Source organism: Eurytemora carolleeae, unplaced genomic scaffold (genome assembly GCF_000591075.1).
Source record: "Eurytemora carolleeae unplaced genomic scaffold, Eaff_2.0 scaffold397, whole genome shotgun sequence".
Lineage (NCBI taxonomy): Eukaryota > Metazoa > Arthropoda > Copepoda > Calanoida > Temoridae > Eurytemora > Eurytemora carolleeae.
The window spans coordinates 116684-130849 of NW_019396371.1; the positions used below are offsets into that span (position 1 = coordinate 116684).

General features: G+C 33.0%; 1 protein-coding gene and 2 non-coding genes across 10 annotated transcripts in view; all 3 read left to right on the top strand.

The window, feature by feature from the left end:
• LOC111701899 (uncharacterized) overlaps nucleotides 1-14166 on the top strand; it is a 102201-nt gene that overhangs the window by 53935 nt on the left and 34100 nt on the right. For all 8 annotated transcript variants that reach the window (XM_023473377.1, XM_023473380.1, XM_023473378.1 and 5 more), the window contains 9 exons: nucleotides 899-974; nucleotides 1547-1663; nucleotides 2102-2172; nucleotides 3806-3898; nucleotides 6665-6781; nucleotides 7583-7643; nucleotides 7982-8092; nucleotides 10391-10453; nucleotides 14033-14139. In XM_023473377.1, the coding sequence (XP_023329145.1) occupies nucleotides 899-974; nucleotides 1547-1663; nucleotides 2102-2172; nucleotides 3806-3898; nucleotides 6665-6781; nucleotides 7583-7643; nucleotides 7982-8092; nucleotides 10391-10453; nucleotides 14033-14139 (816 nt within the window). The remainder of the gene's footprint in view (nucleotides 1-898; nucleotides 975-1546; nucleotides 1664-2101; nucleotides 2173-3805; nucleotides 3899-6664; nucleotides 6782-7582; nucleotides 7644-7981; nucleotides 8093-10390; nucleotides 10454-14032; nucleotides 14140-14166) is intronic.
• Nucleotides 10898-11038, top strand: LOC111701912 (U4 spliceosomal RNA). The gene has a single exon (XR_002765296.1). It is a non-coding gene; the product is annotated as a U4 spliceosomal RNA (small nuclear RNA).
• On the top strand, nucleotides 11705-11822 carry LOC111701914 (U5 spliceosomal RNA). Its single transcript, XR_002765298.1, has one exon. It is a non-coding gene; the product is annotated as a U5 spliceosomal RNA (small nuclear RNA).

Consider the following 14166-nt stretch of genomic DNA (forward strand, 5'->3'; position numbering starts at 1 on the left):
GGGGGGGGGGGGTTAGCTAATATGATCTTTGGGGCAGAGTAAGGTCATGTAAAAGGAAGTGTAATTTCTTACATAGAGAGTACCCCCCTCTTATCCCCAGGGCGGAAGAAAAGGGGCGGGGAAGTTGAGTAGATTTATGGAAATGGGTGGAGCAGTTGGGTAGATTTATGAAGGGGCGGGGTCAACGCTACACACGGTTTCTTTGAAACTAGAGTCCATGCTAACCTGTAGCTAGAGAAGCCAAACTTGTCGGTCAGAACGGTCGCTTTCATCGATCCCTGGGGGATATATGGGGGAGGGGGGCGGAGGGGTAGTTAAAGAGTCCCTTGTGGGGAATTACTAATACATCCCAAGAGAAGTGACGACCCAGGCGGATTTTTTGAAATATTTTCTTAATCGAAATTAAACTTAACTTAAAATAATTGATAATGGATTTATTTCTAGGCAATAAAATTTAAATTGTTTCTAAACATTATTTTATTAAGGGGTTTAGTTTAAATTGTTTTAAAAAGGGGGGGGGTCATGAGATATTAATCGTTAGATTTAATCTTGAAATAAAACCAAAAAGGTGTTTTCCATAATAAGGAAGTTATTGTTTTAACCCTATTCCCGCTGGACAAATTGACCCCCCCCAGCGTATCCTGGTTTTCAAGTACCCCAGCGGGGATAGGGTTAACACCAGTGAGAAGGTAATTTAGCTATTTTCAAAAATAAATCGTAAACGACACAATTTTGTATCCGAGGAAAATAAAAAATTATCTGTCAGCACTCAGCAAGGTTTAATAATAATGTTAATAGGGATTTTAAAGGGATAATTTGATTGTGAATTATGATCTCACGTCAAATTATATTATTTTGTTAACATTAAAATTTTGACAATTATCTTAAATGTTTTAAGGAAAAGAAAGAAAATAAGAAGAACTGACCCGGACGAAAAGCCCAAAAAGAGAAAGAAGAAAAGAAGTGAACAAAAGGTTGTACACAACATTCCTCATAACGAAACTTATAATGCATGATGGAATACAAGACCTATGAACTAAGAAAGAAATTCGCAATCTATTTTTCTTTCTTTTTGATTAAATTTAATATTACTAGCCCTAGAGCGCCCATCTTCTAAATTAATTGTGAAAATGTTCTCTTTGTGTACATCGTAAAACAAAACAAAAATAATTCGCGGATTTTCACAAAAAATTTCGTGGATTTTCAAAATTTTAAAAAATTTAATGACGATCGAATTTTGATGGAGACAAATATTTGAAATTTTGATCATTCATAAACCTTCCCTGGGGTCCCTAGATGTCCCACAAAAAATTTGGGCCCGATCGGTTCAGCCGTTTTGACGTTTATTGGATACAAACAGAAAAACAGACAAGCCAAATTTATATATAGATTATTCATATTATAAATTTCTTTTAAAACACAACGAGGAAAGCAAAAATGTCTTTAAAGTGTAAAAGGTTTCACACTAGTTTATATATTCATTTGGTTTTTAAATACAAGATGAATTCTGTAATCATGATATATTTATTGTTTTGTACTTATTTAGAACAACGACCCTTGTATGGAGAGTACAGACTCATTGTACTGTTATTCTTGCGAAATGAAAACACTAGACTGGAGTTCTCATAAATACAGTTTTCAACATGTTAAAAACGAAAAGAAGGTCAAGTATTAAACATAGAATTCTGGCCAAACAATGAACCAAAGATTAATGCAAACATAATTAAAGAAATGATTAACCTAAACATTTTAAAAGGAATTGATAACAAACTGTAAACTGAACACTATATACATTGTAAAATGTACACTGTACATGCACTATACATTCTAAACTGTGCACTGTGCACAACATTCTAAACTGTAGACTATGCACTATACATTATAAACTGTGCACTTTGCAACTCTACATTCTAAACTGTACACTCTACATAATTAACTGTACACTGTACACTACATTATAAACTGTACACTGAACTCTACATTTTAAACTGTACACACTACGTTCTAAATTGTAAACACTACATTCTAAATTGTACACTCTACATTCTAAACTGCACACTTTTGATCTGGTAAACACGAAATTGTACAGTGTGTATCTCAGGCAAGATGTCTGTTCTGCCCTCAAAGAGTTTGGTTTCCAAATCTGAAGACGCATATTCGAGAATCTCACAGGAATTCCATTCAAAATAAAAAGTTTTTTGAAATCTTTTTAAGCATAAAATATATATATATACATGTTTACATTACAAGTCAGGAGGCTCTAGAAATTATTTTTTTTAAAGGTTTGAATATTTAATAAAAATCTTTTTTCAAGAAAAGCTATATTTTCTAGATTTGTAGAAGCTTATAATTTTTATACAGTAGTTGACATATTTGAGCCTTGACTAAATTAGAAAGTATACCTCCTCATATACCTCCTCATATATACCTCCTCATATATACCTCCTCATATATACCTCCTCATGTTTCAGAAATAGTTCCTTCAACTTATTTATCAAGTGTACACCAAATAGATAATCAAGTACAATAGGTAGCAACAGAGAAATGGATCAATTTTAAACGATGTCACAATTTTCAAATATAACAAGAAAAACCAAGGTTTCTCGAGATATTTGACATGTTTTACAAGATCAAATAAAGAAACACATAAAATTGCACTTATTTTACTGTAAGATAAGTACTTTCTAAAATTATCACTATTATTAATAATTTCAATGGACACAAAAACTAAGTTGACACTTGTGACGTAAACATACAGCTGTACTTGAGAGTGTACAAAATCTACGTTGCCTTTTATTGTGCTAGAATCTTTTTTGAGTGTATACAATTCACGTTAGGGTCACAGTACAGGTGTACGTTAAGCTGCTAAGCTCAAACAAATCACAATTTTGAAATTTTATTAATCCATGAAATCTTGTGTTTTTGAAGCTTAAATATATAGAACTGATCTGTATTATTCCATCGCATTAAGCCAGACAATTAAAGTACCCCTCGGGTTAGTATCTTCAGGCAAGCTCTTATTTCCTTTTATCCAAGTGTGTGTTGTACAAAGACAGTTAGAAATCTGGGGATTATGGAATGATTTGCGGATTTTTAATGGAACTTAATTTCTCCTCGCCTTTTACTAGACGGTCATTAATCCTTGACAGGTATTTTCAGGGATCGGATTATGTCTTCATAAGATTATATTTAAGAGCAGGTTGGTTTCAGGAAAAGGAGGAAGGTTGGGTGTCAGTATTTTTTAAGTTTTAAACGATAAATGTTAAAGCACAAGGTAAAATGAATAATTAGTAAATTAAACATCCATAACGTTCCAAATTATGCTTATGCTATCACCACAGTTAGGCTTTATTCCTTTTACTAGTATTGACAATTTCAGCAAAGAATTATTATGATTATTACCCCTCAATGTGTACAGTATATGCTCAATGTACACCGTACAAACACTATATACCACTGCACTGGTTATAGAATTATTTCAATTACCATGGAGTTTACATAGTTTTGAAATTAATTCAGAAGGGGGGGGGGGTAGTTATTACAAATAATTATTTTTTGTTGTAAACTTTAACCTATCAAAGCCTATTAAACCCCCACTCAAAAAAGTTCATGTCATTGTAAATTATTTATTAAACTAAATTATTTATTTACTATTAAATTCTACTGGACAAGAGAGCGAAACCCATCTACTTATAAGAAACATTAATTTGTTGAAATATTTTCTTGTTTTTACCGGCATTTCTCTTTGGCATTGTTGGAAACAGTGAATCATTTTCCTTTCATTTATTCTTGCAATGGGATTTAGAGGAGCTAGCTTCGTTTGTAACGCTTCTGATACTTGCTTCATACGTCTGATGGACTTATCTAAGATAGTAGATCACATTAATACTAAACACAGGTACACTAATCTCAGCATTTTTAAATCAAACTTTTATTAAGGGGGGGGGGGGCACGAAATGTATTACTCTCCGGGAAATTTTAACAGTGTTTAAACATAACTTAGCATAGTCCTAGGACGCTGATTTTTTGCATGCGCAGGGCCCCCCTGGGAGTTCCAGAGGAGGACTAATGCCCCCCCCCCCCCTAGGTACGCCACTGATCTTAGCACAGATTTTACATGTTGTATATGTCGAAATTCATGGGTAATTAGGCACAAGGAATTCATTTCTGGGGTCAAAATAAATATTAGAGTATTCTGACCGGCGCGCTAGTAGTCGACAGTTTCATTATGGGTCAGAATGCTCCAATGTCTATTTTGACCTCGGAAATGTAATCCTTGTCCCAATTTTGCTATAGATTGATGTATCTCATGCTAGTATTATTCTAACCAGTGTTTCGGATCCATATCATTTTGATTCGGATCCGGATCCGCGGATCCGCATCAGTGATGATGGATCCGGATCCTGATACGGATCCGGATCCGGATCCGGATCCGGATCCGAGGTAACTTTTGATTCTGTGAATCGGATTTTCCCTATTAAATGTTATGCAAGGTTATAATTTATAAACTATAGTAATCCTAAAGTTAAAAATGTCGTCATTACTATTATATAAATGTAAACATTAAATTATTAAAGATAATTTTGAAAAATTTTCGTCATGTAAATAATACAATTACGAACCATTTTGATTTATTTATTCCATGGTTTTGGTTAATTTTTGGCGCTACCCGGATCCATATCAACGTTTCCTGATACGGATCCGGATCCGGATCCGAAACACTGATTCTAACGTAGCTGAACTTAGCAAATAAGTAATCAAGGTATTTTCTTTTATTGCGCGCGTGCGCGGACATTGAAGGCTTTGGAGGTGAACTTTTTGAGCGTATATTTGTTTCAAGAGTGCCAGGATAAATATTAAAGTACAATTAATGAGGTTACGATTGATTTACTGTAAAAAAAAGTCGTATTTTTTCACAAAAAGCGTGCGCCCGCGCTTTTTTGCTCAGATCCGTTCAAAACCAAAAAATGCATGTAATATTCATAATTTTAAGCTCGCATGCAAAAAATCAGCCTCCTACAACATGTAAAATCTGTGCTAATATGACCCATAATAAATCTGCCGACTACATAGCGCGCCGGTCAGAATACTCTTACATTTATTTTGACCACAGAAATGAATTCCTTGTCCCAATTTTGCCATAGTTCTCCATGCCATAGTATCTCATGCTAATTTTGTTCTGACATAGGCCAAACTTAGCAAACAAGTATTCAAAGATAGTTTCTTTTATTGCGCGCGCGCGCGAAATTCAAGGCTTTGGATTTGACTTTTTTAAGGGCATATTTTTTCAAGAGTATCATGATAAATGTTCAAGTGCAATTAATGAAGTTACGTTTGATTTACTGTCAAAAAAGTCGTATTTTTTCACAAAAAGCGCGGGCGTGTACTTTTGCTCAGATCCGTTCAAAACAGAAAAATGCATGTAATATACATAGCTCGCATGCAAAAAATCAGCCTCCTAGGACAATGCTAAGTTATGTCTTATACACTGTTTAAATTTCCCAGGGAGTAAAACGTCTCGCCCCCCCCCCCTTAAAAAGTCATTCATAATGTATAAGACTAGCTCAGTGTCCGGGGTTTCCTGTGGAATTAAAAAAAAAGAATTCTGAAAGAAAAAATTTATTTTTGAAAAAATTTCGATTTAGCCTATAAATTACCCCCAGGATACCCATGGGTTTCTTAAAAAATGTTAAGCCAATTCAGTCCAGCCGTTTGACCAGCTATAGCTAACATATATATGTTGACAGATAACAGCAACACGCTAGACAAATCCGGATAATAGGCCGGTTAGGATTCTGATGGGGGTGTTTATTATCCCCAGACAATTCTTTCCCGATGGCCGAACGATACACACACAACAGAGTAACCCCGTCACAGAAATTCGATAACAAAATCTTTATTTCCTAAAAAAATAACATAGATTATAGATCATGGTTACTTGTACAATGTTATAATAAATGTTAATAGTAGAAAAATCTTACGAATTATTTGATTATGTCGGGGGTGACTTATTTGTTGATCAGTATTGAAATACGTTTTTTTAACTTCTGAAAAAAATTACAGTTGAATATTTAACGAAATTCACTTATGCTTCTTATGAAAATATTTTGCTTAACTTTAATGATTTCACAACAACGAAAATATTTTAAGCTCCGTCGGAGGAGGACAATGGAATTTGCGGGCTGAAAATTTGGTTTGGCTGTCTCCGACAGGAGATTCCAGTAGAAGACGACATTTTATAGAGGTTTTAAAATTAATGGTTAACAATATAATGTATGAGGGAAGAGCTTTATTTTTTAGATCAATGTATAGGACAAATAAGTGATAAAAATTATATAAACTTATGGTAGTTTTCATGCTTTTTTACATGGGTTAAATGATAACCATTACGGTATTACCAAAAACAGATCATATGGCAGGGGTGTATTTTTTCTTGAAAAATCATCCCCCATGAAGTTATGTATGTTTGCGCTGAGCTACAATATTTTTAAAAAGTTTTGTTAGCTAAATTTTGGGTAATAAACAATGTTTAGTAGTGAATAAATGAACTATTTGCTTAAATATATCATGAAGCAGGGAGGTGGGGGGGGGGCGTTAATGTTTTAAAATATATACTCCTGACGTTGGACAAATTATGAAAGGGGTATGATACTTTTATTTGCAGGAAGGAACTTGAACCCTTGCATAAGATGATTGGACAGACTGGATTTATTTCTCCTCATCTCCTGACCAAACACGGGCTCATGATCCTACCTGCGGATCTCAGGAAGCTTAGCTGCAGGTCAAACAATTAATATTTGTAATTTTAGGCTTTACGAACTTAGGAAGCTTCCCCCTTTTTTTGCAATAATTTCGCTGTTAAAGTTGTTATTTTTCACCGTACTCCAATAAACAAAAAATTTTTGCGGATTTTTTCTGTTTAAATTAGAGAATTTTTCATGTCGTAAAATTTGATTTTTTTACAGGCTAAATGTTTTAATTTTTACCTCCATAAACCTTCCCTGGGGGTCATGTCAGCAACCACGAATGGCAAAACTCAAATCACAAGCTTTGAATAATGAGAATCCTCTAATCTTTAAATGACTGACTAGTGCAAGAAAGATATTTAAAATTCAGTAATTTTTCTTGTTTTTATCTATTTATTTTAAGGGAACAAGAAATTTTAACAATTATGACGACAAAAACGTCATTTAAAGTCTAAAGATTAAAACTATTATTTCCCTTTACTTTTACTTTTTGGTGTCAATGAATTGAAAATTTAACTACACCAAAAAAGTCCAGTATTCCGGAGGTTAAAATCTGGAGATTTTGCTTTTTGTGACAGCCTTTTTGGACTTTTTTTGCCAGATTTTATGAACTTAGAATTTGCGTGTTAAAATGTTGATAAGAGGCATTTTTGGATGCAGTTATATAGTGTGAAACAGTAATGGGTGTACACACTATAAAATGTTATCCCAGATGAACCCCTTCAATATTCGAAAGGATTTTTTTCAAAACAAATCTCTCGTAAAATTTCTAAATTTCTAATGATTGCCGACCGAAGTGTAAACACACTTTTTATTCATAAATCTCATTTTCCTAGAATTTGCAGTCAACACTATCTGGGACAAGGAATGAATTCAGTAGCAAGACATTTTGAGCAGGTAACTTGTCTCTATAGATCATATTCTTTTATTTCCCTAAAAGTTTATAATTAGTTAAATAAATACATGCCAACACACGGTACCCCTAAAAGGTTTCTCTTAACAAGCATGATTTAGATCTCAATGTTCATTATTTTAAAACCTGATAAATGATTATCTTCAATTGTGATTTCTCTTACAAAAGTGACAATAGAAATGATCAGATATAAACACTTTTCAAGGAAGAAAACCGACATTCAACTTTTTTGATCAGATAGGTTTTAAGGGCACGTCATTGTGAATCGGGAATACTTTTAAATTGGGGGTCATTTAAAACTACGACAGTCCCTTTATTACAGGAGCACGCAGATGTAAAGAGTTGTGATTATGCGCACTCAATACTGTTTGAGTGCCGAGGTTGTGATGGTTTGCTCTTCGGTTCAGAATCATTTCTTAAGGAACATGTTAAGGTATTGTTTTTTTTGTGTGAAAGCTATCATTTTAAAAATATTATTCTTATCTTGCGTTTTTTAACTCGGAAATGATTAGCAGATCATCTTTTATTTTTCAAGGTTTGGATTACTTAAAAATGACCAAATTTAAAGAGACGTGGTTGGTTTAGCTGGAAATTTTAAGAAGTGTTCCGAGACTTAAGCTGGTGCTCAAACGGAACCTGTTAAGAGCGGTTCAGCAACGCGGTTAAAATTCTTTAAGTTCGGCCTTAGGTTTTACATTTTTATGGATTAACCGTCCGAGAGAAGCTGAAGGGGCGAATTTTAAAAAATATACTTAACCTACTAATTGTTTTCAATTTTTATACTTTTTTCTCAAAAAATCATTGAGTTTTTTTTCAAAATAAATAAAGATTCATTAAATGTTTGGTTCACTGACAAAGTGTCAAACGACACAGGGTCAAACGACACTGGGTCAAACGACAAAGGGTGAAACGATATAGGGTCAAAAAATGCGACAAAGGGGCGAATTTTTTTTAAATTTTGACATCTGTTACAGTTAGTATTTATTTATTATAATTTAGGGTTAGGTTAGGTTAAGACACTTTCTGGGCCGAGCGCTGCGGCTAGGACAGGCTAGGGGGCCGAGCGCTGTGGCCACGGGTTAGGTTAGTTAAGACACTTTCTGGGCCAAGCGCTGCAGCTAGGACAGGCTAGGGGCCGAGCGCTGCGGCCACATGGTTAATTATATCCATGTCTAACATATAAGATCCATGTACAAAATTGATAGGAGGGTTGAGCAAGTTTCCCATGATTCAAATCAAAAAATATTTTTATCATTTTGACCTTTTGTCGTTTGACCCTTTGTCGTTTGACCCTGTGTCGTTTGACCTTTTGTCGGTGAATCAAATGTTTTCTATGGTATGATGATATATATTTAATTGCTATTAAATGTTTTTCCTTTCCGTACACCTTTTCTTCCCCTCTGGACTCGTGCAAGATGAACCGCCCCACTATGGTTCAAAGTGTCAAAAAAACGGAAACAATTAATTGCTTCTTAGATGCTGATAAAATAAATACCAGAAATTACCAGAAATCCATTTCTAGTGAAGTACTAACTACTAATCAGCATGCAGTACGTTCATCATTCAGTATGCAATTGTGGTATGCATCGCATGCTGGATGCATCTTTATGATAAACGTTAAAATAGATATATGGCAACTTTTTGTTTTGTCATCAACTAACTCATTTATAAGGTAAAAGTTTAGCTGTGTTAGGCATGTTAAAGAGATGGTGTCAAATTTGTTGAAAAATGTAACTAAACTGAACTAAAGATTTGTTTATATTTTCTGATTCAGTGAAACGATTTTAAGGCCAAAGTTAAGGTTTTGCAACTGGGCATGCTTGCTGCATGGTGTGCAATCAAATTGGTTAAAATATTCTAATGGATGCAAAATGCACATTTGGATCAAAATATAATTAAATTTAGTTTCTTCAATTCTAGCTGGCAGCCTGGCATACTAGATGCTTAATACTTAATGGATTTTTATTGAACTATGCATTTGATTCAAATATGTAAATATACGGTGCAAAATCAAAACCACGGTTTTTTAAACTAATAAACCAACCTGTGTTTTAATATTCAGCAGAATGCATTCTGAACAGCATGCAGAAAAAAACTTTTGAGAATTCGTTTTTTCGTTTTTTTAACACTTTGAGCTATAGTGCACCCCCCTCTCTTCAGAAGGAATTGACACCTTTCCATGATTTTACCTAAAACAATTTTTTTTAATATTTAGTGTTCAGGAAAACTAGGTTATAATCCGTCCAAGCATGACGAATAAAGTTCTCATGAACCTTGTCTCGCTTTTTACATTTTATGTCGAGATACAAATTGTTTGTTTGGATTAAATTAGATATAGGGGACAGTCTCCTAAACCGGCGCAGACAAATGCATGAGTAGGGTTGGAGTTTGATTACAAACAATCAATCTAGTATATATATATATATTATATAAGCAACAATTATTTTTATTTTTTTATTTTTCTAGTGTAATGCAAAAATGATTAAAATTTAAAATGGTATGATAATTATGCTGTGAATTATCTGATGTAAAATGCGTCTAAACCAAAAGGGTATACAGCATTTTGTCCAGGTGTAGCCTTTTCTTACATTCTAAGAGGGGGAGAGGGTGGGGGGGAGGGTTAGTAACACCATAGACCACACAACCTGGGGCCTGGATACGCCTCTGAAAAACATTAGTATGTTTAATATCTCATACTCGCAGGCTTTAATTAACATAACTGCTCTTACAGGAAATTCATTCTCTTGGAGGATTTAAACCTGGACCAGTCGATTTATCTGATGAAGAAGAACAGGTAATTAACAATTGATTAACAATCTTAATTTACCTTGAAGAATAAACATTAATTGTTGAATTTTGAATCTTAGAATTAAGTCTAATCGGACATTAAATGTCGTCTTACTAAAGAAATAGTTTAGTCACAGCTCTTACAATGCTGCGCAAGCTTCCCACGCGGCCACATGACAGCTTTACAGACAGCAGCTTTATCAGTGCTGGCTCACTAATAATCTAGGGGTTTTAAGATTTTCAATATAGATGGCGGTACTGTCTTCAATTCCAAAGTTAAATATCTGAGCATAGGAACAAAGAATGTTTTCTCCAAATTTTGTTCACACAAAAAGTATTATTCAATAGCTGAATAAATATTTTGATATTTGTTTTTTTTCCAGGTTTCAAAATAATGAATTGATTTTCTCTTAGACGAATGACTTAACCTACTGAATTTAGCACAGAAGTTAACTTTGCGCAGTGGCGATACAGTAACCAATGATCGAATAGAGAGGTGCTGTTATTGCTAGTTGAAAACTATAACCAATACCCCGCCTAGTTGATGTGAAATATCGTCGGCTAAGGCAATTTCTGAAGGCTCTTACGGGAGCAATCAATATTACCGTTTTCCTTCCCCATTACTAGATAAATTTAAAATTGTCTTTCAGGCAAGTTTAAAGGTATCATGAAGTTCTAGTCTGGCAAATATTGGAAATTTCCATTGAATATGGTCAAATCACAAAGGAATGCCAGCTGATGATAAGATGATATTGGCCAATAGGGTGTACCTCCCAATCTTTGCAATCCTCTTTCTACTCAATTTGGAAGATGGCAGCACTACCTAACCAAAATATCAGCATTTATTGAATTTATTTACCTTATTGCTGATATAAGGATAATGGTTTATGCAAGCTTAAAGGTATCATTAAGTTCTAGTCTGGCAAATATTGGAAAGTTCCATTGAATATGGTCAAATCACATAGGAATGCCAGCTGATATGATAAGGTGGTGATATTGGCCAATAGGGTGTACCTCCCAAGCTTTACAATCCTCTTTCTACTCAATTTGGAAGATGGCAGCACTGCAGTTGGAAACTAAACCTTAATTGTACGGACTTGAGAGAAGTAAGAGTTGTGACGACAAAAAGATTCCATTTTCTTTGTACAAAAGTTCTGATTTTATAAATTTTAGGTATGCCTACAAATTGCTTACAATGGAAACATTGTTTTTTAATCCAACCCTTGAAATATATGCTGAGTAATAGAATTAAATTTCATACTCAAGCCTTCCACACATACCGAATAAATCTTTCGCCTTTTACTAAAGATTTCCGTGTATGGGGGGCAACAATTGAGACTAATACTATTTATCTTCAAGCTACCTTCAGGTAGTTTCCTTATCCTCTGTTGTGCCCCTGATAAAAGTTCTTGTTTTGACCCAGTTAACCCATTCCAACTATTTTAGAGGCCCCTTTGTTTCATGATTTTAAAAAATCTTTCTAGTAGGGTGACAGAAATGTAGATTACTATTTTTTATTTTGTTGAACATAATGTCTTGAGGCAGCAAATGAAAAAAAATTGAATTTAAACCCATAAATAGACAAAAACTGTTGAATTCTGGCGTATTTGTGAGTGTTTTCACATTTATTTGTGAGCGCTTAAGAATTGAGAATGCTACTTTCTTATTGGTCAGTGGTGGGATAACACAGCCTCATCATTGGTTTATTAGAATCCCAACAAAAGTTTGTCTTCTAAGCAATCCATTAGGTGGCACTACTAGTTGCATTTTTCAATGTAAAAGTGCCTTTTTATAGATCAAACAACCCACCCTTTTAAATCCTTCTAACTAAGATTCATATTACATTGAACAGGAATTTTCTGTTAACTTTGCGCAGTGGCGATACAGTAACCAATAATCGAATAGAGAGGTGCTGTTATGACTTTCATGTTATGTTCAGAGGAAGACAAGTTTTGAATAAAATATAGAAGCTTAACAAAATATTATGAGAAATTAAATATTTTATTTAGTGTAATTATGGAGGTTAAGCCTTATAATGTCTAGTGACTGTACAGTGTACATGTTTCTTTGTCTAAAGGATTAAGCTAATATCTTTAATAGTATCATTAGAAAATCATGATGGGCTAAATTTTAACTATGTACCCAGCAAGACAACCGACATTAAATTAACATCAAATTGACATCTTTTCAGAGTTTAGTGATGTCATTTTGACATCACTAAAAGACATCAAATTGACGTAAAAACGTACCCACTTTAACGTCAATATGACGTCATGTTAAGACGTTAGATTGATGTCAAATATCCTAAAATTATGTCAATTTGATGTTTGTTTGATGTCATGTTGTATGTTTTGTGTCATCATAATGACATTATTTAACGTTACAATACCCAAAATGAAATCCATATTTACGATACCTAACATCTCAAAGACATTAAAATAATGTCACTTAACATTTAAATGACGTCAAAATTATATCTATAAACATTTTATTGACGTTTCATTAATCTAGTTTTACTCTTAAATGACGTTAAAATAATGTCAATCAAAATAACGTCCCTTGTACTAAATACAAATGACAAAAAGTTGTAAATGTATTATTTAAAAAAGAAAAACAGTTATTATTTAACAAATCTAAATATCTATCACAAACAGAGATTATATTGACTTCTTTTTTTTGACTTGGTGTTATTAGAGCATCTTCAATGTTTCCATAGAATCTTCATAACATTGCTGAACTGTTTGTCTTGTGAAAATTCCATCAACATGCATTCCCATCCATGGGCCCATAGTCTGGGCTTCAAATGTGAAATATATCCTCTCTCCAACTCTGAAATAGAAACAATCATAATATCTAGTAGAAGAATAGAAGATTAGATATATATATAGTAGACTANTCATTAATTTATTAATTCATTAATTTATTAATTCATTAATTTATTAATTCATTAATTTATTAATTCATTAATTTATTAATTCATTAATTTATTAATTCATTAATTTATTAATTCATTAATTCATTTATTCATTGAAAATCTGCCACAAAAGATTATTATATAAAGCTATTATATAATTATTATTTTACTTATTTTATTTAAACTGTTTCTTTTTTTTACTAAAAAAAAATAAGTAATCAGAGAGGGACACAAAAATAGAAGATTATTTAAATGTTCAGTGTAAATTAATAAAAAATATTTTTTTTAATTTGATGTTAAATTAACGTCATTTAATATTGCAAAAATACAATTTTTAACAGAGAAAAAATTACATCAAAATAACGTCATATGACGCCATCGAAAATTTAGTGTTTTAAAATTTAAATTTTGCTATTTTTTCCATTTCAAATAGTTCACCATAGTATATATAGACATGGCTACCAAGAAAAAAAGGTTTTAGTGATGATATTTGATCTTGAACAAAAAACAAAAAAAAACTGTAAAAAACTATTAAAAAACGTCTTGAAATAAAGTTATGTAAAATGATGTCAAATTGATGTAATTTAATGTAAGCGAGTCAGCCAGTGACGTCTCTGGCTTGCAGGGTAGTGAAACTTCCAGTTATTTTATTTTCAGTATGACTTTTTTTAGGAAAGATCTAAGAACAAATTCAGTGGCAGACTTGGTGCTAGAATTGGTTGGGAAAGAGTCCAGGATTTCCATGGTTCAAAATCATCATTTTCCCGTGTAAAATGTTGGTATGTAAATAATAACTTAAGACTAAA